This window comes from Microcaecilia unicolor, chromosome 7, assembly GCF_901765095.1.
Source record: "Microcaecilia unicolor chromosome 7, aMicUni1.1, whole genome shotgun sequence".
Classification (NCBI taxonomy): Eukaryota; Metazoa; Chordata; class Amphibia; order Gymnophiona; family Siphonopidae; genus Microcaecilia; species Microcaecilia unicolor.
Window position 1 is genome coordinate 54,439,214 of NC_044037.1, and position 27,924 is coordinate 54,467,137.

At 42.2% G+C, this 27,924-nt stretch overlaps 1 protein-coding gene across 1 annotated transcript in view; it reads left to right on the forward strand.

Annotated features, from left to right (window-relative positions):
- Positions 1-9,029: 9,029 nt before the first annotated feature.
- LOC115474990 (sodium/hydrogen exchanger 2-like) overlaps positions 9,030-27,924 on the forward strand; it is a 105,993-nt gene continuing 87,098 nt past the window's right edge. Inside the window, exons 1-3 of the mRNA XM_030210732.1 lie at positions 9,030-9,297; positions 16,397-16,860; positions 21,885-22,135. Coding sequence (XP_030066592.1) covers positions 9,030-9,297; positions 16,397-16,860; positions 21,885-22,135 — 983 coding nt within the window. The remainder of the gene's footprint in view (positions 9,298-16,396; positions 16,861-21,884; positions 22,136-27,924) is intronic.

The following is a 27,924-nucleotide window of genomic DNA, read 5'->3' on the forward strand; positions in this document are numbered from 1 at the left end:
CCATGGGTGAAGATTTCCACTGACCAAATTTGTGAGCAGTTTTAGTACAGCAGGAGCTCTTGATTAAAAATTGTAATCATAACAAGGCACAACATTTGGGAAAAATGAAAATTTTATTATTATTGTAATAGTAATCTACTCTAATAAAACGCACCTCCAACGTTCTGAAGCTGACTCTGAGGCTTCAGTGAAGGGTTCGTAACGGTGTCACATCTCTCTCTGCCCCATCCTCCTCGCGTCAAAACGCGATGACGTCGAGGGTGAGCCCTGCCCTCACGTCAAAACGTTATGACGTCGAGGGCGGGTAATCATTCAGAAGGCAGAAATGAGTGAGGGAACGAACTCGAGACGGCCAGGGCTTTAACGCTGCCACTTCGATGGACCGAATCAGGGAATACAGGACAATCGCTGGGTCGCTGGAGGGGGGGGGCAGGGCACAGATGAGAATCGCATGGTGGCTGAAGGGGGGGCAGGGGAGAGAGGATAATTGCTGGGTGGATGGAGGGGGAGGCAGGGGACACAGGAGAATAGCTGGGTGGCTGGAGGGGGGGCCAGGGGAGATGAGAATCGCTTGGTGGCTGGAGGGGGGGCAGGGGACAGAGGAGAATCGCTGGGAGGCTGGAGGAGGGGCAAGGGAAAGAGGACAATCACTGGGTGGCTGAAGGGGGGCAGGGGACAGAGGACAATCGCTGGGTGGCTGGAGGGAGGCAGGGGACACAGGAGAATAGCTGGCTGGCTGGAGGGGGGCCAGGGGAGACAAGAATCCCTGGGTGGCTGGAGGGGGGGGGGGGGCAAGGAAAAGAGGAGAATCAAAGGGTGGCTGGAGGGGGGCAGGGGACAGAGGACAATCACTGGGTGGCTGAATGGGGGGGGCAGGGGAGAGAGGATAATCGCTGGGTGGCTGGAGGGGGAGGCAGGGGAGAGAGGACAATCACACACACACTCTCTCTCTCACAGACACACTCGCACCCAGTCTCACTCTCTCTCTCTGTCACACAAACACACTCGCACGGTGCTCCAAACCACGTAGAGGGGGTCCTGAGACCACAGGGGAGGGGAGGGAAATGCAGAGGGGGAGGGGGAGGAGATTCTGAGACCAGAGGGGAGGGGATCCTGAGACCAGAGGGAAGGGGGTCCTCATACCAGAGGGGGACGAGGGTCCTGAGACCACAGAGGGAAGGGGGAGGTATCTCTGTCACACACACACACTCTCTCACAGTCAGTGTCTTTCTCTCTCTCACTCTCACACAGTCACTCTCACACACACTCTCTCAAACATATACACTCCCAGGAAAACCTTGCTAGTGCCTGTTTCATTTGTGTGAGAAACGGGCCTTATTTACTAGTATATTAATACTGTCTATGGAATTAAAACACAAAGAAGGAAGACATTTCAGACTTGTGTTGGAAAATTAGTTCTGAACTGTAGGGGAGCCATTTACAAAGCATCGGTAAGCCCAACGTGGGTTTACTGAATGCTAAATCGGGACTACCGCTGGCCCAATGCGGCTACCAGTGGTAGTTCTGCCCCCAGGCGTGCGCCATTTCTGGAGGATAAAGAAAACCCCTGGAAATGGCTTGCATGACGGTAACCCAACGGTAATCGGGCATCGCCACATGCTGCCTGGTTACTGCCACGTTACCGTGGGAGCCCTTACTGCATGGCGAAGTTTGTCTGGGAGCTTTTTACCTGCTGCTGTAAAAAGGACCCTGGTGCACGGGAAAAATGGGGCCATAACAGCTGACTCAGTTTATGCTAAAAAATCGCTCAGTTCAAAGAAGTTAATAAAAATGTCTCGTTATCATATTTTCATTGTATATTTTCACATGTATTCAGTTTAGAGGGAACACTGACTATAATACTATTTTGTTGGCCCCCTCCTGTGTACCTGAACCAATGAGGGGGGTCACTAGAGCTTCTGGGATCTGATGCACTCCAGTGCTTCTGTTAGATTCATTCTGATTGGGGTGGGGGAGGGGTAGAGCACCAGAACAAATTTGGGACTTGATGCCAGTCTCAAATAATCCTTCTTACACAGTGACCAGTGATCCATTCAGAAGATTAATTTGTTGAAACAAATGATCAGAAGTGGTGACTGTCAGTTACAGTGTACAAATTTTCGGAGATGAGTCCTTATGAGAGATGAATCCTATACTCTGTTTTATTCACCTGGCTTAGCACATGACTTCCTAATGCAAGTGTATTACAACCATTTTTCTCTCAGGTGCAGTAAACAGATTTTATATAAATAGGACCTGTGCAAAACTTGTACGCTAACCAGCGAGAGCAGTCTTGACACATGCACACACGATTCATGTGCTATCAGCAGCCATATTGTGTGCACAAATGTTGGGTTTGATCTATGTAGATAGCGGAATGGTCCCAACATTTCAACACAAATTAAAATATAAATATTATTATATTCACTATACAGCTGTTCCATAGCCTGCACCTGCCCCCCCCCCCCCCCAGCTCTGTGCTTTAATTTCAATTTTCTAGACCTCCCCGTCCAACAAAACTGAGTGAGTGTACTTTTTTTTGGATTGGGAATGAAACATATAAAAAAATAATGGAACAAGAAAGCAGTCTATCTAAAGGAGAACCACAAGAATAATGCATGTTATGTGGAGCGCTGAGGGACCTGTAAATAATTTCAAAGTTCTAGAGCCAGCACGTGTAGATGCATCTATATATTGAACATAACTTGTGCATAATTTGGACTTTAGTTTGTGCATAATATTGAATGGCAACTTACATTTGCAGTGGAGGAGTGGCCTAGTGGTTAAAGCCCTAGACTTGCTATGTAGAGGTGGCTGGTTCAAATCCCAATGCTGCTCCTTGTGATCTTGGGCAAGTCATATGGAGGAGCATAATTGAATGGGGTGCCCAAGTTTTCCTGAGGGTGTCCTCGCAGGACGTCCTCAGGAAGGGGTGGGGAAACCCATATTATCGAAACAAGATGGGCGTCCATCTTTCGTTTCGATAATATGGTCGGGGATGGCCAAATCTTAACATTTAGGTCACCCTTAGAGATGGTCGTCCCCGGTTTTCAGCGATAATGGAAACCAAGGACGCCCATCTCAGAAACGACCAAATCCAAGCCATTTGGTTATGGGAGGAGCCAGCATTCGTAGTGCACTGGCCCCCCTCACATACAAGGACACCAACCGGGCACCCTAGGGGGCATTTCAGTTGGCTTCACAAATTGCTCCCAGGTGCGTAGCTCCCTTACCTTGGGTGCTGAGCCCCCCAACCCCCCCCAAAACCCACTACCCACTTGCTGAGTAAAATACAGAGTAGCTATAAGCATATAGCTAAACTACAGCTGAACAAGTAGGGAAAGCATGATGTGCACGACTCGTTGAATTATTTCCAATCTCCCTGGGAGTGTTTATGTACGTGTGTGTGTGTGCATGCATGCAGTGGCATACCAAGGGCAGGGCAATGGGGGTGGTCCGCCCCAGATGCACACTGCAAAGGTGTGCAGGGAGCAGCTCTGCGGCTGTCAGCTCCACTGCTTCCCTGCTCCCTTTGATGTTACTTCCTGTTCCGGGACAGAGAACCTGCAGGAGGTGATGCGCTGGAGGAGTGGCGCCACCTGGAGGTGGTCTGCACAGCAGCAATACGCCCCGGGTGGCTACTGACCTAGGATTGCCACTGCATGCATGCATGTCTGTGTTTGTATCTGTAAGAAGTGCTCACAGAGTAATGGAAACATTTTTTTCAGGACAACTCAGTCCTTGGAGAGAACATTGTATGTGCCAGGGCCGGAGTTAGGGACGGCTTCCCTGGACCCTAAAGCTCTAGGGTGCCTCTGTGGTCTGTCACCATTTCCCTTTCTCCCCACCTTGGTCTGATATCCTCCCTCCCCTTCCCAGTCTACCTTCCAATGCATTTTTCTTTACAGGGGTCGCTGACAGGGCAGCGATTCTGATAGGCTATCTGTTCCAGCCTTGGAGCTTTCCCTTTGCTGTGCCCCTCCTCTGCAAGCTTACTGCATCAACCGTACTCCCAAAGGGATAAACAAGGCTCTCCATTTACAGCCCATCCACTTTGAATGGGCTGTGTTGGCATTGCCGCATGGTAGCCGCTAGCATGGCTTAGTAAACGGGGGGGGGGGGGGGGGGGGAAGAGGTGAATTCATTTTTCTAATCTACATGGTTTATTATACTCCAAAGCCTTGAAAAAACCCCCAGACATGCTGCAGTCAACAGCCACTGAGACCAAAAACAGTTCTGTAGGGAGCCCTAAAAGAAAATTGGAAAATTTCCCCATTGACCCAACAATCTTTGCATAATGCAACTGTATGGCAATTCTGCTTCTATTTTAATCCCACCACGGTCAGTCCCTGATACCGTGTTGTGCTTTGCTACACATGCCTTTCATTACTGGGTTCAAATAGTTCCAAGGATGTCAGTACTATGTACGTGAAAAATAATCCTATATAAGTTTCTGTTGGAACTTGTTACCCCTCAAAGCATGTGGTTCAGTAGCTGGAAGACTAATGGGAGGTCGGTTGGTAAGTTTAGTGCGATGTTGTAAAGGATGCAACACACCTCAACGATGTCTGCTACCTTTTTAGGAGCAAATTGTAATGCCCTTCCAGAATGATCCAAGCAGGTACATTCTATAACTCACCTTGTCATAATGTGTGTTTCATTATATTGCCCCTCTGCAGATGTACGTAGCGCAGGCAGGATGGTTAGCAACCATCACTTGCACATATATCCAGCATCTCCTGTCAATAAAGCATCTTAATTAGAAATAGTTTATATTATGTTTGGGCTTCCATGCGTATGCCAAGCAATGACCCTTCCTGGCTCTATAACACATCAATTGTGTATAATAAAGGTAGCCCTACCCCTCCACTCTGTGACTCCCCAACAAAATTCCCACTAATAAATTGCCATTGTGCTTTTCTCTCCCCCTCCCCTCCCCTATGCTATTCTTTCCCTTGTGCTTTATAGAGGTAAAATTTCACTAAGAGACATTTGCTTCCCTTAGGCCTGGCAAGAAACTGTTGTGCTGTGTGAAACCCAGAAGCCAGCCTTCACCATACTTTCCCTCAGTGAAGTTATGCCCTAATACCAAAGTGGATAAAATATAGGAATCATGGGAACTCCTTGGCAACTTTGAGACCATGTTCAGGATCTTCATTCGTGCATCACAACAACTTGTATATTCAGTGAATAGAATTGTTTTCTGTTGCAAAATGTGATTTTGTTTTATCAGATGGAGGTGTGAGAACATCATTTGCACCCATCACATTTGGCCTACAAGCGACATTGAAAAAGTCCAATTTCTTCTCCTGCCACTGTACTGTGCCTATTGCTTATATAATTCCCAATATGTTTTTTCAAGGCTTGTAATACTTGAAATGGAATGGACCAATTATCTTTTTCCAGATACTTTTTCCAATATTTGGAAAAAGTATCTGGAAAAAGATGATTGGTCCATTCCACGGGCTATTCCAACCGCATTCTAGAATGAGCCGTTGCTAAGGAAATGCACAATACTCCGTAACTTTGCCAACCTTGGTATGGAATGCCTCGAGCTGTGGCCGGATCTGTATCGGTCATTATTTCTTTGTACAGGGACAAAATTGCCTTTCTACACAACTGGTAGGTCCGTACCACATGTCTCTCTAGTATTCCCTTCAGTGTTGCCCTTGGTTGAAATATGCAGTGTCTTGCCTGTCTAGAGGGTCTCATAATGACTTGTGCCTGGTGCTCCTGTCTTCCCCTTTCTTCTGCCTGGTTGCCCTGTTCTCTCCTTTCTTCTGTGTTTTCTCTACATTCTCCTTGTCCAGCCTCCTGTGATTAATAAAAGAAACTGGGGGGGAGGGGGTAACTCACATGTGCATATACATTTCTGTTTTCTAACAAACACAGCAGTCCATAACTACTTCACTTCAAGTCATGTGCTCTGCACACAGCGTTAAGGAACCTGTGTTTTGCTTTCTGATCTTTCTGTCCACTTCTTTGCATCCTGACAAATGGTTTTTAACCTCATTACCATGCCATTATAATAAATAAATACATTAACAAGTGGTTATAATAGGCAAAGCACTGTCATCAGCGTGTGCACTTATGCACAGATTATGCATATGCCAAAATACTTTTTACAATCTTGCAACTGCACATAATCTGTGTAGATGTCGCTCTAACCCTGTGCTAATGTCTGTGCACTTTTGCTGCACTGGCCCCTCTGTCTCTTTTGCTGTATCTGAAAAGTACTTTCTATAGTGCAGCGGACTTTGATCCTGGGGAACTGGGTTCAATTCCCACTGCAGCTCCTTGTGACTCTGGGTAAGTCACTTAACCCTCCATTGCCCCAGGTACAAAATAAGTACCTGTATATATGTAAACCGCTTTGAATGTAGTTGCAAAATACCACAGAAAGGCGGTATATCAAGTCCCATTTCCATTTCCCTTTCTCCAGTTCCTCTGGAATCCTGTTGATGCTGAAAGTACTGTGACCTCCAGCTCCTCAAGGACGATTGCTGGTATTTGGATGAACTGGAAAAGTTTAAAGAAAAATTCCTTCTCTTTCATAGAAGTTCCCCATGGGATACCCAGATTATATTCTGGCAATCCTACACCAGCTTCAAAAATACAGGAGTGAAAGGGAAAAAATGACAATTTTTTTCTTCAGTTTCTCACTTCAAATCTTCTAAAATAGACCCCGGGATAGTAGCTCCTGCCCTATACACAGCAATCCTTTACTGCCTGTGTATCTGTTCCAATTCTCTCTGCAAATACTTGATATACCCTTTTCAAGAAAACTATCTGGATTAGTATCTAAAATCCCAGAAAGCATCATGAGAGCACACCATTGATCTCACTGTGCATTCTAGTCAGTTGGAATGTGTCCTTCTTTTCGAGGCGCATGGACCTAGCAGATCAGTGGGCTCTTATATATTTCTTCCTTCTTCAGCTGCACATCCAACTATTTTGTTTTGAAAGCAATATCTACACTTCAGAATCTGATATATCGCTCATATTTCAAGCTAAGTGGTCCTTTTACTAAGCTGTGCTGAAAGGTGGCCTGCATTATGTCTAGCACACGGGTTTCCCTGCACACTGAGGCCACTGTTACGGGGTCTTTTACTAAAACTTAGCTTCAGTTATCTGCAGCAGGGCCTATTTTATTCCTATGGGCCTTGCTGCAGATAACTTGAGCTAAGCTTTAGTCAAAAACCCCCTTAGTGCAGCTGTAAAATGGTGGATTTTTCAATTCTTCAATTAATGGCCACGTGCTAAGTTCCCAATAAGCATTTGGCCATTAGTGCATGAGCTCATATCAATACCTATTTTGTAGGTAGGTAGGAAGGGTTCACATGCTGATTAGTAGGCATTGCGCAATGTAGCTGCGCTAACCAATTAGCGATGGGCATGTCTATTCTCTGCCCCAAACATGTCCCACATGCTAAAAAATAAAAATATTTTTAGCATGTGGGAAGTAGGCACAGATGCCAGAACTACCTCAGGATGCCTGAGCATGCCCACAGTAGCGCATTTTCCCTACACAATAAGCACGGGTTAGTGCTTACCGTCGCATGGAAAAAGGATGCCTAGATATCACTGAAGATTTAAAAAAATATTGACTGGCAAAATGTTTTCTTTCTAAAGGGGCCCTTTTACTAAGCTGTGGTAAAAAAAGGGCTCTGCACTAGCAGCAGGGCCTGTTTTTGCCACGCGCTGAGGCCCTTTTTACCGCAATGGGTAAAAAGGCCGAAAAAAGACATGGCCATGCTGTAAGATTGCTCTTACCATGTGGCCATGGAAGGGGCATGGGCGGGGCACAGGAGTTCCTGAAAATTATGTGCACTGTTACAGAATATTGGGACTGGGAGGGGGTGTGTGCATACACAGGGGAAGGGGTCTGCTTCACTGGACCACCAGGGAAAATTTATTTAAAGATATTTTTTGGGGGGTGGTAGTCCCAGGGAAATTAAAAAAAAAGATTCAAGGGTGGGGGTGTCAGGGTCCACTGGAGGGCTGTGTGTGTGGGGGGGGGGGGGGGGAGGGGGTCGGGTCAGGATCCACTGGACCACCAGGGAAATTGAAAAAAATTTTTGGATGGGGGGCACCGGAGGTGAGAAGTAGAAAGCACAAGCAGGCAGCCTTTACATTTGCCTGCTTGTGCTTCTTTCCTCTCCAGCTTCTCCAGAGCAGACATAAAATTTGCTCCTTAATTTACTGCTGCTCTGGAGTAGAATACACATTAGAATACTAATGAGCTCATTGTAATACATTTGTATGAGGTTCTTGGTGGCTGCTAACGGCACACGTTAGAGCCACGAATAACCTCTTTGTGCATTACTTGCTACATAATCGCTTGCTTTAGACTGGCTAGAACCAGTCTAAAGCAAACGTTAATAGCACAGTAAGCTTTGTGCATCTGGCCCTAAACTTCTAAAAAAGAAAAAAAACATATACATAACAATATGAACACTAAAAAGTGGGAGCCCACCCATGTCCCATCCATGCTCTGCCCATGTACATACTCCCTTGAAATTCTGTGCCATGCCACTTACATGTCACATGGCACAGAATAGCACCTAGTCACCCTGCTGTCTACTTTGGTGGGTAAGTGACATTATTCTATAGGTTTATGTATTTCCTATTAACTGGGAAATCATGTGCCTCTGTCAATTTAGCAGGGTAGTACTTTTAAAATCCCATCCTCTTATCTAAATATCGTTTCACATTAATAAATAAACATCCAGGAAGAACACATGACTAAATTATTTTCACCACTTAGCAAGTTACAAGAAAATACCCAACAGAGGAATCAGGTGGGAATGAATCCATTAGTAACTGTTTACCTCAAATTTGATTATATCAAGATAGGATTCCATGCTCTACCAAATCTTTATAAACTCTGTCCCTCACGCCAAGCATTCCAATGTTCATCACTGAATGTGGGGTAGCACTGTGGTAACACTCAGTATCTTCTTACTCCAGACAGTGGCTTCGATTGCTGCCAGTGAGAGGACATCTCTGGGGAGATCTGTTAGAGCAAAATGAAGAAAGCAAGGCTTCTAGCTGGAATCCTCAGGCTCTGCTTCCTCATCTCTTTGGTAAAATCACCGCTTGCCACAGCAGGTTCCCAGCAAGTTAATGAAGTGTCAGGAAACAGAAGCAGACTTTATAACCCTGAAGATAGTAGGCGGGAAAGCAAGCCACTGTCGGCGAAGTCCAATCACACTTTCTTTTCCTTGCACTTTCAACATGTCCATGTACCTTTTGAAATAACACTGTGGATTATGCTAGCATCGCTAGCTAAGATAGGTAAGAGAAAACCTATTTCTTTAGATTGAATGCTGAGCATAATATTTTCTTTGCTGAGGAGGGTCTTTCTTTTTTTTTTTTTTTTTGCATTGTTGAAGGGCTGCATGTGCTTTAGGTAATTGGTTACCGTAACCAATGTATTATTAGCCCTGGTTGGGTGATCATAGCATAAAGTTGGGCGCCATGAAAACTCCTTAAATTGTTTAAAAATTAAAATGGCTTTAACATTGCAATGCATCATTGTGGCTCTTACTTTTCGAATATTTGAATCATAAATTTTTACAAGAAGGAATTATATGACATTTCATGGTAATATTTAAGTAAATAGCAGAGAAATTAATTTGTAGTATTCATTTTAAACTGATACTAGATATCCATTTCTGTTTACAGGGGGGAAATGTACCCAACTCACTTTTATCATGGGAAACAGTTTCAGGGCTCTGTGTTTATTTTTGGTCAAATTACTGCCCCTCAAAAAAGAGATCAGCTATTTTTGTGGAATATCTTTTTTTTTTCAGTTTCTTTCTTTAGTTTATGTACAGTTTTGTTTGAACTTCACAACAATTCTTGCACACATTCATAAGTTTAGTGAGTTTATGAAACCAGAGATGCTAACTCACATTTACTTTCTGTCATTTCAAATTAATGCATGTTTTTTTAATACAAGCCCTATTATTCTCAGTGGACTCTATTTATTATCCCCCAAATTCTATATATGTTGTATTAAGTTGTGCATGCTAATTTGGCTGCATGGCCAAATTACACACACAAATTAATTAATTAACAACCCAATCGGTGCTGTATAATTGGCACTTTACAACCAATTAGCAGCACTAATTGGCTTTAATTAGAATTTACGCACATAAATTTGTAGGCATATTTTATAACGCAGTGTGCATAAATTCTAATGCGTGCAGTCAAAAAGGGGTGTGGTCATGGGTGGATTGTGTGGTCGTTTAAAAAAAAACTATGCACACTGCTATGGAATATACCCGATCTGCGCCTAACTTAGGCACAGGTATTTAGGCCTGGTTTTAGGTGGCCTAAATGGGTGTGCCTAAATTTTAGTCACATGAACGGTGCGTGAGCATATTCTATAAACTATGCCTAACTTTAGGTGTAGTTTTTAGAATCACGCTAACCGTGTGGTTTTTCAGTGCCAATTTAAGGAGCCGTTTATAGACCATGGCCCTAAGAACATACCTAAGGGGACCCTTTTACAAAGGTGCAATAGGGCTACCATGCGGGTAGTGCATGCCAGATTGGTCCTACTGCCAGGGTAGTGCAGGAGCCCGGTGGTACGTCTAAAGTTGGTGTACATAGTTTCCCATGGTAGAAAATAATTTTCTATACCACGGGGGTGTTTCCAGCGGTAATGGGCAGTGTGGCCACATTGCCATGTGCTGGCCGATTACCACATGACCCCTTACTGCCAAGTAAATAGGAGGCAGTAAGGGCTCATGTGGAAAAATGGCTTAATGCTTGGCCATTATTTATTTATTTGTGACATTTATATCCCACATTATCCCAAACAAGTTTGAGTTTAATGTGGCTTACAAATAAACAGTATAGGACCCATAACAAAGAATAGTACATAAGAAGGTAATTTGTTGTAAGAATCCAATTTTACAATACAGTATCATAAACATACTGGGATAACTAAGGATGTTTAACATTTAGAAGATCTATTATGAAAGAGAAATTGTACATGAAGCAAAGAGAAAGTTAATGGTAAATAGAGTAATAACCAGTTCAGGTAATAATTAGTTGTTTGAGATATGGTTGTTCTTTATGAGGGTTTGTTTGAATAGAAACAATTTGAGGATTTTGCGGAATCTAGTATATTCCTGTATATTTCTAATTCTGGGTGGAATAAGGAGTTCCACCATTTGGTTTCTAGGTAAGTGAAGTCTGCAGAGTGGACAGTTTTATAGATCATTTTTTTTGCAATTTGGGAGGTGTAGTCTGAGATATTTTCTTGCCTCATATTTAGCGTTTCTTTGAGGTAAGTTTATTAATGGTATCATTTAGTCTGGAGCTGTGCCATTTAGGATTTGAAAGATAAAGGTACATAATTTGAAGGTGATTCTCACTTTGATGGGAAGCCAGTGTAATTTGATTAATAAAGGGGAGGCACTTTCAAAATGAGAGATACTGTATATGAACCTGGCTGCAGTGTTTTGAACTGTTTGGAGTTTTTTTTTCAACAGGTACTCCTTACAGCCAGCATATACGGCATCGAATTGGGATAATGTTAATGATTGTACCAGTAGTCTGAATGTTTCTGATGAGAAATAGGGTCTGATCGTTTTTAGTTTCCAAAGAGACCTGAAAGATTTTGTGATTACTGAGGAAACTTGAGTATCAAATGTTAAATGTTTGTCTATAATTATACCTAGAATTTTTAGATTATTGTTAAAGGGGAATAGAAATTTGGCTTTTTGGCAGACATGCTAAGAAGTGGGTTCGAGCCTGCGGGAAAATCACCTGCTAAAAGTAGCAGAGGCCACTTTTCAGTGTGCCTTTGTAAAAGGGTCCTTAACTATAGAGTGTCTTTTACTAAAGGTTAGCATAAGTTGTCTGCCACAGGACCATTATATTCCTATGGTCCCTGCTGCAGATAAAATTCACTAATTTTTAGTAACAGATCTCCTTAGTGTGCAACACTGCATGAACACACATTGAAACTTTAACACAGCTTAGTAAGGGGCCCTTTTACTAAAGCTTAGCAAATGCTAATTCTAAGGTTTAAAGGGCTAGATTCTAAGCACTATTCTATAAACCTGGCTTAAATTTAAGCACGGTTTATAAAATAGCACTTATGCCTGGGAATCGCGCCTAACTTTAGGAGCGGCCATATATACCAACTGAAATGTAGTGCAAATGTATGCGCCTAAATTAGGTACGTATCCCCCCCCCCTTTTTATAGCAACGCACATAAATGCTAGGAATGACTCCATTCTGCCCATGACTCTCTCTTTTCCATGCCCCTGTTTACTAAGCCACGCTAGCGGCTGTTGTCACTTTGAACAGGCTGTGTCGGCATTGCTGCTTGGCTTAGTAAGCAGGGGGGTTAGTTTGTGGCAACTGTTACACATGCTAATTCACTTTGTAATTTCTTATTGTACTTAAAAATCCCCTTAAGTTTGGCAAAAATAGGGGAGCAATTTTAGGCACCAATTTAGGGACCCTTTCCCAATACCACAGTAGGGCTACCACGGCAATGGCATGCAGCAAGTTGGCCCTACTGGCTGGCTACCGCAGGATCCTGGCGGTAGTTCCGGTGAGCACTGCGTACCATTTCCGGTGCTTGGCAATTATTTTACATTTTTTTTAGTGCCGGGGGCTTATCCGGTGGTCATCGCTGCTTGGTTATCACTTGTTTAGAAGGGAGCCCTTACCGCCTCCTAAATAGGAGGTAGTAAGGGCTTCCCCAGAAATGGCCACGTGGCAAATGCCTAACTTCCCACACGGCCATTTTCTTTTTCTTTTTTTTTTAAAAAGTCTTCTTTTACCCGCTGTGGAAAAAGGGGGCTTTGGCGTGCAGCAAACATGTGCGCTGATGCCACCACAGGTGTCCTTTTAATGCAGCTTGGTAAAAGGACCCCTTTAGTTCATAAATTAGGGGTTCAGTTTTGTTTGAATCTGAGGCCCTTGTTTTGAATGTATATTTTAAAATGCTTTATTGTTTGGATTTCAGCTGTTGTGCTATTTTGTGAGGCAACAACAAACGTTTGGTAAGCGATATTTAAGAATCTGCAAGAAAACGAAAAAATACTGTAACATACATTTCTACTCTTGGGGCCCTGTTTACTAAGGCGTGTTAGCATTTTTAGCGCACACTAATTGCTAGAGACATCCATAGGAATATATGGGTGTCTCTAGCATTAGTGCGTGCTAATTTTTAGAGCGCACTAAAAATGCTAGCGCGTCTACAGCGCGGCTTAGTCAACAGGGCCCTTGGTTTTATCACATTTAACTGAAAAAAATTTAAATTAGATCAAAAGAAAAGCATCACAAGCAACTTATTTATAGATAGCAATTAGATAATTTTGGTGCCTTGCCTAAAGGCAGATGCATCAAATTCTATCTTTATTTTTGCATAGGTTAAGAATATTGTTATGACAAATACACTTTTCCCCAAACAAATGCTGAAACAGAAGCTTATTGTCAGCATAGAAAGTATTGATTTTTTAAAAAAAAAAGTGCTGAATGATGTTGCTACCTGCTCTTACGATTCAGTACACATTGATTTTGATGCCTAATGTTACTGTAAAATACCAGAACATAGATTTTGATTTGTGGTGCCCGCCAAGCTATTCTCAGACATTGGATTTTGGTCTTGATAATCTGCTACCACTTTCCTATTTTTTGGATTATTCTTTAGCCTTTTTTTCAGAACTGCAGCTATTCTCAAAGGCCCCTGTTTACAAAGCCTCACTAGCGACTGGCGGTGCGGTACTGCTGACACAACCCATTCACTTTGAATGGGCTGTGTCAGCATTACCATGCGGCTTTGCAACCATTTATTTTATAATCCCCCCTGTGTACAAAGCCACGTGGCAATGCCGACGCAGCCCATTCAAAGTGTACCGTCAACCGCTAGCACGGCTTTGTAAAAGGGGGCCTAAAACTTGTAAGAAGGACATCAAAATTATCAAAGAGAAACTCTTAAAAGTTGTCAAATAAAAAAGTTAAAATAGTTCGGCTCATGTCTAATCTATTGGGGCGGGTCATTCCATGTAACAATGGAATCATAAGAGAAGGTTGAATCTAGGTGTTGCTTGTAACACTATCCTTTAACAGTAAGAAATATTAACAAAAATGTATTGTATACCTGAGATGAAGAAAAAAATGACTGGGACAAACATTGAATTAATAGATCCGCTGAAAAGTATGTAGTATATGTAAAACAATGCATGCAATTTTAAAATTAATTTGAGCTTTTAAAGGGAGCCAGTGAAGCTTGTGAAGGTATCTCAAAAGCCACACTTAGCCTGCTGTATGTGGGAAAGCGCGGGGTACAAATGTAATCAATCAATCAATCAATCAATCAATCATATTTCTTAATCTGGAAAATTAGTTCAGCCGCTGTATTCTGCATCAGCTGGAGTTTTCTTAATAGTACTGAGTTTAATCCCAGGCTTAACGCAGACTTAGGTGCCCTTTTATTAAGCTGCATAAGTGTCTACATGTGCCCAATGCATGCCAAAATGGAGTTACTGCATGGCTACCACGTGGCTTTTGTAGTAATTTCATTTTTGCCGTGCGTCCGATACGCACATCCGAAAAATAATTTTTATTTTCTGCTGCATGTATCAGATGCGCGCCAAGTGGCATTTGGCATGTATAGGTCACTACCGCCCGATTTCCGTGTGAGACTTTACCGCTAGGTCAATGGCTGGCGGTGAAGTCATTTTGCCGCATATCCATCTTCAGCAAAAATTTAAAAAAGGCCTTTTTTTACAGGTGTGCTGAAAAAATGATTCTGTGCGCGCCCCAAACCCGCGCCTACACTACCGCAGGCCATTTTTCGGCGCACCTTAGTAAAAGGACCCCTCAATGCGGGATCATTTATCGCCTCCCAAATAGGAGGCAGTAAGTGCTCTCGTGTTAATATTTTTGCTAGTCCTGTGCACTAGTGGAAAAGTTAGTGTGGGACCGGCAAAAATAAAAAAGGAAAAAGTTCTATTTTAGAGCCGCAGTAAGAATAGACTTAGGGCTTCTTTTACAAGGCCATGCTAGCGATTCCCACACGGCAAATGAGAGTAAGCCCATAGGAACTGAATGGGCTTCCTCTCATTTGCCACACCAGGAATCAGCAGCACAGCTTTGTATAAGAAGCTCTTAGTGCATGGGAAGTTCAGTGTTAAGATGTGCTAAGCCAATTTTGTACTGTAGCTTTGAAAAAGAGCCCCTCAGCTTGAAATATTTGGAAAACTGAAAAACTGAAACCTAACCAAAATATCAGGGAGACTGCCGAATTGTTGGTTATTTTGCCTATATTGGATGTAGGTTCATCTAGTCTTCAAACCAAAATATTTTTTTTTGTATATTGCTGCTTAGTTGTGGAATGAACTTCCTTGAAGCTTGATTTTGCAATTTAGAAGGCTGAAGGCCTACTTTTTTCTGTTTCATTTTCTTCAATTATGGACTGAATAGTGTTAGGCATTTGGGGGCTAAATTCAGTAAATTGTGCTCACATTTGGGTGCCGAAAAAAATGAATGCTGAGTGCTGTTATGTAAATCGCGCACCAAGTAGGGTGCTGTTTATAGAATAGCATTTAGTGCCGGGTTCCATGTCTAGGAGGATTTCTCCAACTGTAACCTGTTGTAAATCATGCCTAAATTAGGTGCAGCTCCCCCAAATTCTATAATAGTGCACACATCTTTAGTGAATGCCCCTGAATACTCCTCTCAGGGCCACACCCAGTTTTTAGTTCCATGTGGAAAAATGTAGTATGCATTTTTATGGAATAGCGCCTAGCAAGATGTGCGTGTGAACTCAAATTTTTAGATTTGATAGAAGTGTAAACATTAAAATGGGTCTGCTCAATATTCAAAGCTTCTGCCTGCTGAAATTGCTTTGGGCTACTTAACCTCTGATATTCAGCTGCACTGAACTGGCCAGTGCCGCTGAATGTCATCTCTGACCACCCACGTTGAAAGCGGGTAGGACAGGCGCAGAACAAGGGGGTTCGGAACTGGGGAGGAGCTGGCAGTTATGCAAGTGCCTAAAATTTTCAGTGCTAGGACCCACATAGCTAATTGCCTTCCAACCCTCGATGCAGTCCCCCAACCCCCAATCCCTCCTGGTCTGGGTAGACCCCTCCCCCGGGCCTACCTGATATCCTTGGTGGCCCATTGGAGGCATTGGGGGCAGGAACAAAGCCCACTTGCTCCTGCCTCTTGAGGCTGCCTAAACAAAATGGCTACTGCAACCTCTCAAGGCAGCCTGCGGTACTACACAAGTACCGCTGACCGCCGCTGGCTGAATATCACCTGGAGTGTATTTTATGAAACCTGAAAATGTGAACTGAAAATAATATCATTTTTTTTACTTGTAGCTTGATTTCTGTTGCCTCTTTCTTTTGAACAGGGTTTCACCTGTACAGCAAACTTCCATCAATTGTCCCTGAAAGCTGTCTGCTCATAATTGTGGGGCTCATCATGGGAGGAATTATCCATAGTATAAAGGCCAAGTCGTCCCCTGTCATGAGAGGTGACACCTTTTTTCTGTACTTACTGCCACCGATAGTGCTTGATGCTGGCTACTTCATGCCCAATCGACCCTTCTTTGAGAACCTTGGGACGATTCTATGCTATGCTGTAGTGGGAACATTATGGAATGCATTTGGGGTTGGTGTCTCACTTTATGGAATATGCCAGGTGGAGGCCTTTGGCCTGAAGGATATTTCACTGCTCCAAAATCTCTGGTTTGGGAGTCTGATTGCTGCAGTGGATCCAGTGGCAGTGTTATCTGTGTTTGAAGAGATCCATGTCAATGAAAGGCTTCACATTTTAGTGCTTGGAGAATCCCTCCTTAATGATGCTGTTACTGTTGTAAGTACTATGAAATAGAAGACAAATATTAGTTATAATGTCACTTGATATGCTGAAAGAAACAATATAGGGTTGTTGTTTACTAATGCTATAGATCTTGATGCTCCTTCAAAATTTAGGGGTTAATTTATATACTACCCACATAATTGCAAAGGACGTCGGTATGTTTTATCTGCGGGCTTTGAACCAGTTTTCAAAGTGAAACTGTATGCAGACTTTTCACTTTCAAAACTTCTTAATGAAAATCTTCTTGCAGCCATCTATCTGCACCTCCTTTTTCTGCTCAAAATAACGTGTACATTGGAAAATACAAATGTGCACATGATGTTTCAGTCCTTATCCTAACTGTGCCTCAAAGACGCCTCTGCTAAATGTGAGGAAAAGCGTGTAGATTGTGGAACAACCCATACAAACAGGGTGGATATATTTCAAATACCCTTCATCTGCAGGTAGAATGCTGCTCTACCCCAAGGAATGACTTTTAAAATTTCTTTCTCATTTTCCCATCCTCTCTTAGGGGTCGTTTTACTAAGGCGTGCTAAAGGATTTAGTGCACACTAACAATTAGCGAGTGCAAAATGCTAAGATACCCATTATATTCCTATGGGTGTCTTATTTAGCATACACTAATTGTTAATGTGTGCTAAATCCATTAGAGGTCCTTTTACTAAGCTGTAGGAAAAAGAGCCCTGTGGTAGTGGCAGGGACTGTTTTTCCTGTGTGCCAGGGCCCTTTTTACCGCAGCCGATAAAATGACCCCCCCTAAAAAAAAATTGGCCATGCGGTTATATAATTTACCATATGGCCATGTGGTGTGGAGCACTTACTGCCATCCATTGAGGTAGCAGTACGTGCTCCCATGGTAACCCAGCGGTAACCAGGCAGAAAGAGGCGATGCCTGATTACTGCTGGGTTAATGCCACGCTAGGGAAAAACAATTTTCCAGAGCACCAGAATACTGGCATTAACACATGTTCTTGTTGTCTAAATCTACGCATCTCCTTATAGAATTACCCTCATGAAGGGTAGCTCTATAACAGGCACCTAAATATTTGGGTACATCCAAATATGGCCCTGCCCACAGTTGTCCTATTCTATTCTCTAATTTGTTCCCTAAAAGATGTTAGCTCTGCACTTCTCATCCCTCCCCTCCTGGCCCTCACTTGTCCTTTCATTTACGTAGATGAGGAACCTTCAGGTACTGTTGCATATTGTACAGCTGCCCCCTTGTGGCCATCGTTATCTATCCCATTCTAGGTCATGCTTTTCCTTTTCCTGTATCCAACCGCTGTTCTCTCCATCTACTAGGGCAATATATATATTTTTTTCATTTTACTTTTAATTTGCAAATGACCTCACAAGCAGCAGCCACTTGTTACAGAAAAACAGAGATATATAAGGAAGAATTAAATAAGAACTTAATTGAGGGAATTCAATCTCTTCTTTAGACCTCCACATGAGGGAGAGTGTCGCAGATTACAAAGCGGAGAAAATAAAGGTATCAAATCTAGGTATAAGTCATATCACGTTTTATCTTCAAGTTAAAATACTCCTAGTTATTAATACCTCTAGAGATTTTCTTAAGGTCCAGAAAAGCTCTTAATTGAGCTAGAACAAACAAAGGTGTACTTGTTACATAAATAACGAACTAAGCACTTGCTAATAAAAAAGTAGCACCCGAATTCTTTGTCTCAGAACGCATTGCCAAGAACTCCTTTCTTCTATCCTGAGTCACCTTAGTGACATCTGGATATATCCACAGTTTCTGACCACAAAATGTCATTTGAGAATTGCGGAAATACATTTTCATTACGGCATTCAAATCCTGCTTAAACACAAATGACACCAATAGAATAGCTCTTTCCTGAACATCTGATAATGAGTCCTCCAAAACTGCAGATAAATCTTTCAAGGCCTTATCATCGTGAACTTGTTCTTGATGCCCCTCATAAGATTCCATTGTTTATCTTGAGGTATTTGTCAAATAATAAATCTTGTTAAAAGGAGGTATAGCATTTGGTGGAAACTTCAAAATCTCAATTAGGTATTTCTTGAAATACTCATCAGGATCTAAACCAACTGCCTTGGAAAAATTAAGTACAGATAAATTCAATCTCCTTTAAAGTTTTCAAGTTGTTCAAACCTACGTTGTCTTATAGTTCTCTCATTTACTATTGTAGAGACAGTATCTTTAAGTTCTTTAATTTCAGACTGGGTTTGATGGGAAAACCCCATGACTTCTTGTTTAACTTTCTCAACAGTTTGTGATAGCAAGTCAACCTTACCAGCCAAATCATAAATTTCAATTGTCGCTTTGTTGACCATCAAATCCAGCTTTTTCAGGTCCCTGTAAATAACCTCCAGGGTCACCGCTGCTGGTTCTGATGGGCTAACCACTTCCCCTAGCATCTCTCACACAGCAGCTCATTCCATAGCACCCTTGCCTTCCATGCCATAGGGCTCTGACTCAGCAACATTCGCTTCCGGAGGACCTGCAGACAAGGTGCAACTCACTGCTGGACATGGCGGTGTACTGGATGACAGAGGGGACAGAGAAACATCTTACCCCAGTAGTATGGATGCTCCCTCATCCAGACTCACAGCAGGACCCTCTTCTCTCGGCTGTCCTTGAGGTTGTTTGGAGACATACCACTCAAGTGTTTGCTGAACAGGAGAGGAGGTTCGGGTGGCATGGGGAGAGCCTTCAGAACGCCCTTCTGCTTGGTATGAGGCATGATTGAATGAAGAAACAAGGGCAATATTATTTTACATTTCATTAGAAATATTATATTAGTAAAACAAATATGCATGCTGTCTATCCAGCAAGTATTCATCTTCTAATTAAAAGACTTAAAATATGTACATACTTGGCTACTAAAATCTATGCTTTCTGTGCAGTAGACTGGCATCTTCTACTTACATTTAAAAGACTTGAAATGTTATATCTATCTATCTATCTATCTATCTATCTATCTATCTATCTATCTATCTATCTATCTATCTATCTATTTGTTGGTGTCTTGTTGATACATATCTGAGGTTAACATATATCCTTTTAAATGGTATATTAAGGATACAGTCTGCTCAGCAGACTAATTCCTAAATTTTTGATATCAAGAGTAGAGAAAAATGTGTTGTGTGAATTGTTTGAACTATATGCAACTCCTTGAGATACGAGAGAGATTTTTGTTTTGCTTTCTATTGCGATTACCCTGCTAAGGACGTAGTAAAACACTGAAAGGCCAGAAGTCCACAGAGAGCACTCAAACTGCTACAAGCTCTTTAAGTTCCTTTCTGCCATCATTTACCAGCTTATGACACATACTTACTGGAGAAACCTGTACAGTCTGAACTGAGTACGATATATCAGTAACTTTGCAAGAAAATTCACAGTTGATGGCAAGATCTTCTTGTACATGCTAAAACTTGCATGCTGTGCAGAAAAGTCTTAACACTCATTACATTTATTTATTTGCAAACATTTACCCCCTAATTCTATAAAAATCACCAAAAATTGGGCGTGCAAATTTTGGCATGTGCCCAATTTGTGCCTGCAATTTAATTGAATAACAAGCCAATTAGTGCCAATAATTGACTTTTTAACAAGCAATTATTGGTGCTAATAGAATCAATTAAGATGTACTTGCATAAATTTAGGCACGTGATCCACACCTAAATTTTATGCATGTTCTGAAAAAGGGGGAGTAGAAATGGGAAGGTCATGCACGCATCATGGACATGGTTTTGGGTTACACATGCAATTATAGAATAAGGGGTTCTGTACATAAATGTAGGTGGGGGCATTTGCACTATGTTTTCATTGGTGAAAATGGATGTGCCTAAATTTATGTGTGACCCCCCAGGACTTAAGCAAAATAGCACATTTTTTGTTCATACCTTTTGGATTGCATCTAAAGTGGTTAATAAAAATGTTTTTATACTGTCAGCTTTCAAAAATCCACATTAATATTGGTCTAATAAATTAAGCATCTCAACAAAAGACATCATCTGGGTCAACATCATTTTCTCAATCACCTTTGCCAAACTTGGCAAAATGGAAATTGCTTATAATTTGCAACCATTGATGGATCTAATGATTCCTTCCTTAAAACTGGCCTTACAGTTACAATCTTAAGTGAGTCTGGAATAAACCTTTCCCTACAACACAAATTTACTAGTGATGTCAGGGCAGGTATGATCTGTTCTCTTAACCCTCTCAACACAGGCCAGGAATATAGGTCATTCAGAGATTTCATAGGCGTCAACACTCTCAATACCCCAATAATTTCAGCCTCAGCAACTTCCTCAAAATTCTCCCACCTCCCATCCACTATCCCCTACAACTGTTGGGCTACCTACTTTGGAACAAAAAATAGTTATCAAAATCAAGAGTTGTTAAACCAAAAACCATGGGCAATAACTCTTTTCCATCTGTCAAAAAAAAAAAGGATTATACAGTTCCTTCGGTCTATTAACAGCAACTGTTATTTTAGCCCAATAAAACTATTCCTAATATCCTCATTTACTGTTCTATATTCCAACAAATGATAGTCATCAAGATTTCTTGTTTTTTTGGCAGACTCTCTCAACTCACATCACAGCAAGTTGTTATGTAAATTGCCAGTTACCCTAGTATTCTATAATTTCCGATATAAAATTTGCACTTAGTACACAGCATCCTAGCTCCTAACATTCGGTGATCTTTTCAGGATTACTTCCTATATGGAGAGTAATAGGCTGAAAATCCTACTGAATTGCCCAACATTATCCATTTAGCTTTGGAATGAGTTAAAAAGTTATCTGGCTTTATTTAGTTTAGGCCTACGGCAGAAATAGTGCCACCATGATCACTGCATTGTTTGGATATTCAACATTGATACGGTATTTGTTGTTCTCTGTTGGAATTCTCTCTACATGTCAATAAATAGAGATGGCGAAAGATGGCTATTAAACTGCACTTCATAGCTATGCAAATGGTCATATTATTTTCTTGATTCATAGCATTTCCTATATTCTTCCTCCAGGTGCTGCACAAGCTTTTTGAAATCTTCAATCAAATGACTGAAATCAAGTTTGCAGATATTGTTGCTGGAGCAGGACAATTTTTTTTGGTCGTATTCGGAGGGACAGTGATTGGCCTTGGGTTTGGAGTTCTTGCAGCACTGACCACCCGATTTACCAAAAATATCCGTGTGATTGAACCCCTCTTTGTCTTCCTATATAGTTACCTCTCATATCTTACTGCAGAAATGTTCCATTTCTCTGGTATTGTGGCGTAAGTATATATTAACCATTTCCATTCCATACCAAAACAGAGCAAACAATGAAAGAAAATCTTTTAGATTTCACATTTGCTAAATCTTGATGTGTTGGGATATGCCAAATGGAAATATAAATGAAGTCATTCGGGATCTTGATCACATTTAGGAGATTACCTAATCGCTAATGGATAAAGTAATGTAGTTGCCTTATTAGTCTACCTGAATGCACAGAATTAAAGCTTAAATGGACTTTGAGGAGAGTGTGGCATGATGCCATAAGATTTTATAAGAATATATACAACATTATATCACTGAGGAAGCCTAGAGGAGAAACAAAGGCTTCTCTTTGGAGACATTCTTTCACCTATACTCTGCCGCCTTTGTTTAGTTATATGTAGTGCATTTTTCTAGCGAAAAAGGTGACAGTACTCAAATGCCAGGGCACCTTTCAGGGGTGGGGTGATCACTGAGGGACCCACCCCACAATAGCCAGGCCCCCTGCAATCAGTCACAGAATCAATGACAAGGCAGAATTTGTATGTAGACCCTGAGCTCTTTCATTAAAATATGAGGACCAGGGGTCAATTTTAGTAGACAACGGAAAATGTGCAAGTACTCAGTACCTCCAAGTACCCCCTCAAAAAAGCTCTGGTTATATGTGAAAGTGATTCAAAGTCTTATTGTCATACTGTGCTGATTGACCTTGTCACGTCTCCCTGTCACCTTGATGCAGATATATCGCTGCTCCATGCAAGCTGGCTTCATTGAGGGGCATAATCAAACGGCGCCGGCGAAATCGATCACCGGCGATCTATTTTGGCGGCGCCGCAACAGCTGGCTGGAACCGTATTATCGAAAAAGATGTCCGGCCAACTTTTGTTTCAATAATACGGTTGGGGCCGGCCAAATGCCACAGATCACCGGGTTTGAGATGGCCGACTTTGTTTTTCAGCGATAATGGAAACTGGAACCGGCCATCTCAAACCCGGCCAAATCCAAGGCATTTGGCCGTGGGAGGGGCCAGCATTCGTAGTGCACTGGTACTTCTGGATGTTTAGATCTTGCTGATCAGTTATGTTATGACTTACTTGTTCAGGAGTGCTGTATTTTGTGATACTGTTTTGAGAAATGTTCAAGAAAGACTTCATACAAATGAAAAAAGTCCCTGCTGTGCATTTTCCCTTGATAGCCGTCTTTCTCTTGATGGCTGTCTTTCTCTCTGAAAGTGCACTTCTCTTAATGGCCGGCATTCTCCCCAAACAGGGAAATCAAAACAGTTTTTGCTCACAGTTTTTTTTTTTTTAGTAGTAATAGTGGGATTTGAACCAGCCACCTCTGCATTACAAGACCAGTAATGTAACCACTTGGCCACAGCTCCACTTACTTGGATGTCCCTCCCTTTTGATTATACCCCTCCAGGTCTCTCTCAGCCACTCACAGACAGCTTAACGCACTGTGATTGGCTGTGAGAGACCTGTAGGGGTATAATCAAAAGGGAGGGACAGCCAAGTAAGTGGAGCTGTGGCCAAGTGGTTACATCATGGCTCTTGTATTGCAGCGGTTGCTGATTCAAATCCCACTGTTACTACTAAAAAAAAAGCTGTGAGCAAAAACTGTTTTGATTTCCCTGTTTGGAGAGAAAGCCGGCCATTAAGAGAAGTGCACTTTCAGAGAGAAAGACGGCTATTAAGGGAAGTGCACGTCAGGGACGGCCATCAAGGGAAAATGAACTGCAGGGACTTTTTTCATTTGTATGAAGTCTTTCTTGAGCATTTCTCAAAACAGTATCACAAAATACAGCACTCCAGAACAAGTAAGTCATAACATAACTGATCAGCAAGATCCTTTTTTTTTTTTACGAGCTGGCCGACTGGCTTCCCCTCCTAGGAAGGAAATGTTTTAAAGTTTTTTTTTTGGGTGGGAGGAGGTTGGTGACCACTGGAGGAGTATGGGGAGGTCATCCCCGATTCCTTCTGGTGGTCATCTGGTCAGTTTGGGCATCTTTTTGAGACTTGGTCATGAAAATAAATAGACCAAGTAAAACCAGCCAAATGCTCATCATCGCCGGTTTTCTTTTTTCCATTATCAGCTGAAGCCGGCCATCTCGTAAGCACGCCCACATCCCGCCTTCACTACCCTGACGACACGCCCCCTTGAAGTTTAGCCGCCTCCGCGATGGAATGCCGGCGAGTGTATCCAAAAATCGGCTTTCGATTATACCGATTTGGCCGGTTTTAGGAGATGGCCGGCCATCTCCCGATTTGTGTCGGAAGATGGCCGGCTATCACTTTCGAAAATAAGCTGGATTGTCAACTGACAGGTATTGCACCACTTAGATTCAGTATATATAGACAATAATTATGCAGTTCAACATGAAATGGATAGAATCTGGATTAAAATATTTTACAAATATTTTACAGAATTGAGTTATGAGGGGAGACGTTATCAATGTGGGCTACCATTAAGGGATTTTATTATACTGTTAACCCCTATTATTAGTAACTAGGGGCCCAGTTTACTAAGCTGTGCTAATTCTTTAGTGCTCGCTAATGATAGAGACACCCATTATATTCCTAAAGGTGTCTCTAGCATTAGCATGCGCTAAAAAGTTTGCACGCCTACAGCACGGCTTAGTAAACAGGGCCCTTAGTCTCATTGCATAACATGGTACCTGTGCTAAAATAGTACAAGTTAGTGGTAAAATAAAAAGTTTTTCCTGCGCGCCAGGGACTTACCACAGTGGGTAAAAAGACCCCAGGCACACATGGCCATGTGGTAAGAGTTCTCTTACTGCACCCACTAAGGTGGCGATAAGGGCTTCCACACTAACCCGGTGGTAACCGGGCAGCGCGTGGTGATGCCTGATTACTGCTGAGTTACTGCCACGTAAGCCATTTCTGGGGGGGGGGGTTCTTTTTTCCCCAGAAATGGCGCTTGTGTGACCTTCATAGCAGGGGCATAGCCAGACTTCAGCGGGAGGGGGGTCCAGAGCCCGAGTTGAGGTGGTGGGGGAGGGTTGGCGGCGGGAAGGGTGTCGAAGGGGTTGGTGGCGGGGGGGGGGGGGGCAGGGCTTCATAGAATTGTCCCTGAATGTACTTGTACCTTAATGTTTTCTATATTGTTTTCCATTGGCACGAATGAAAAATAAAGGTCTACATTAGAACTGATGGGAAGACTAGTGGCCCAAAACTAAATAAAGCTCTTCTTAAAAGATCATGAAGGTGAACTGCAATAAAAAAGTGTGCTGTCAGCAGAGTGTCCATTTAATGGTAATGGTGTTTCCAGACATCTTCGACAACCATTATTTTCTGTACTTCCTTTCGCTGCATGAAGCTGCATGAACACAGATGTGGGAATAATCCAGTATGCTACCAGTGTATTGCTTACTGTATTTGTTTCTTAAACAAATTCATTAGCATTTAAATAGTTCCAGTAATACAAGCTGTGCAATGCTTAGGGGGGGAGGGGCTTATGAATGTGGTCTACCATTAAGATGGGTTATTTTACCACTAGCTCATGGTATGTTAGCACAGGTCTCATTTTATGCAGTGAGACCTTGTTACAAATAACCCAGGTAACAGCAAAATAACCTGTCTTAGGGGGAAGTTATCAACATGGGCTACCATTAAGACATGTTAGTTATTTCTTTTAACAGGGGATTTCTAAATATTTAGGGAATGATGCAGATTTTTTTTTTCCTGTGAAGCTTCTTTTCTGAAGTCTCAGTCTATCTGATAAACTTTGGATATTACTTGTCTAAAGAATAGCTGGAAAGGATTTTATAACATTTGGTGCCTTTATATTTGTACGTTTGCGTTTTGGGTCATTTGGAAAATCTGAATACATTAACAGAGCTACAAAGGGCAAAGAGTGAGATATTAGACAACATCTACCCCCTCAACAAAAGCCTTCTGAGATTGGTTGTTTAATTATTGCTACTTTACCAATATGCTTTGTCCAGCTAAACAAATTTGCACTTTGTCAGACTATTCTCGATAACATAGCTCAACTATAGAACCAATCAGTATCTGTTGGAGCAAAGATATAATGATCCACTACAAAAAATGAAAAGTGAAATGCAGAAAGCAAGCATCTATCGATGGGTCAACAGGTTTGAGGACAAATTTCAAAGTAATTTACATGAGTATACAGTCATTCATGTGCATAATGTGGCTGTCTGAAAATTTTCTTCCCTCAGTACGACCAAAATTATGCACATACTTTTATCTACAATTAGGGGAAGTGGTCCTGAGGTGTACTTTAAGCAGGATCAGAAAATAACACGTATTAGAGGCAGTTCTATAAAAGACTTTAAAAGTTAGGGACCCAAAATTTAGGTGCTCAGCTAGTATTCAACAATGTCAAATTTGTGCACCTAATCCATCAATTAGGTACCTTATATTTACACTTATACTTGCTTTGTCAGATGTAAATGGGTACACTCAAATGCAGCAGTTAGGTGCCTCAATAAAATGCAATCTTAAATAGTCAGAATGCACCCATGGCTCGTTCATGCCCCTCACGTGTGAATGCCACTTTTGCACTTAAGTGCCAAGTTTTACTAAGCTAGGCACATAAGTTGGAGACCTGCCTATGCCCCTCCCCACTCCACCATGTGTACGCCTCCTTGCAGTTAAATGCAAAGGCACTTACGTACCTAATGGCTAGTGCAGTTGCCTTGGATCTGTGTTCAAATCTCACTGCAGCTCCTTGTGACTCTGGGTAAGTCACTTAACCGTCCACTGTCCCAGATACATAAGTACATAAGTATTGCCACACTGGGACAGCCCAAAGGTCCATCAGGCCAAGCATCCTGATTCCAACAGTGGCCAATCGAGATCACAAATACCTGGTAAGATCCTGAAAAAAGTCTAATACATTTTATGCTGCTTATCCCTGAAATAAGCAGTGGATTTTCCCCAAGTCAGTTTAATAATGGTCTATGGACTTTTCCTTTAGGAAGCTATCCAGACCTTTTTTAAACCCCGCTAAGCTAACCCATCCTTTTTCCCTTATACTTACTTGCGTAAGTGATCCTTTTCTTATCATATGCACAAGGTGCGCATAACTGCAGGCAGCCAGTTATAGAATTCTAAGTAGTGCACTAAAAGTTTGGTGTCTAACTTTGGACACTCAAATGGAAGTTAGGCACCAAAATGGGAGAGAAACGACAGTTGGGTACCTAAGTGCACTTAGGTGCTATTATATAAATTGGCACTTAAGTGCACTTAGGTGCCCAACTGTTGTTTCTCTCCCATTTCTAACCCACCAGGAATGCTGAAACTTAACTTGATTCCTTCACTCTTAACATTAGCCTAAAGTAGCTAAAGCAGCCCTGATGATAACCTTTCCCTACTCCCTATCTTCTGAACACCTCATCAAGGGTCTGCATAGGCATAGGCACCTATGCAACTTAGGGGCCCTTTTACTAATCTGCGTAGGTGCCAATCCAGCTTATAATTGAAAAAGAAAAACGCCTATATTGCGACCCAAATCGGGAGATAGACGTTTATCTCACAAAAACGATTAAATCAGTATAATGGAAACCAAAGTTTCAGTACGTCCGGGTCGCTCGTACGCTCAGAGAGAAACGCCCAAATAAGGGGCATGTCGGGGGCGTGTTAGGGGCAGTGATACGACCTGGTCGTGTACAACGTATCACGGATAGCGAAATGGATCTGGTTGGGCGGGAGCATGGGCGTCATTTGTTGGACCCCAAATAAAAGCGACCAGAGCAAGGGGGAAACGTCTTTAGACCCAATAGCGCTTGTGTGGAGTTGGAAAGTGGCGAGATCGGTGTTGG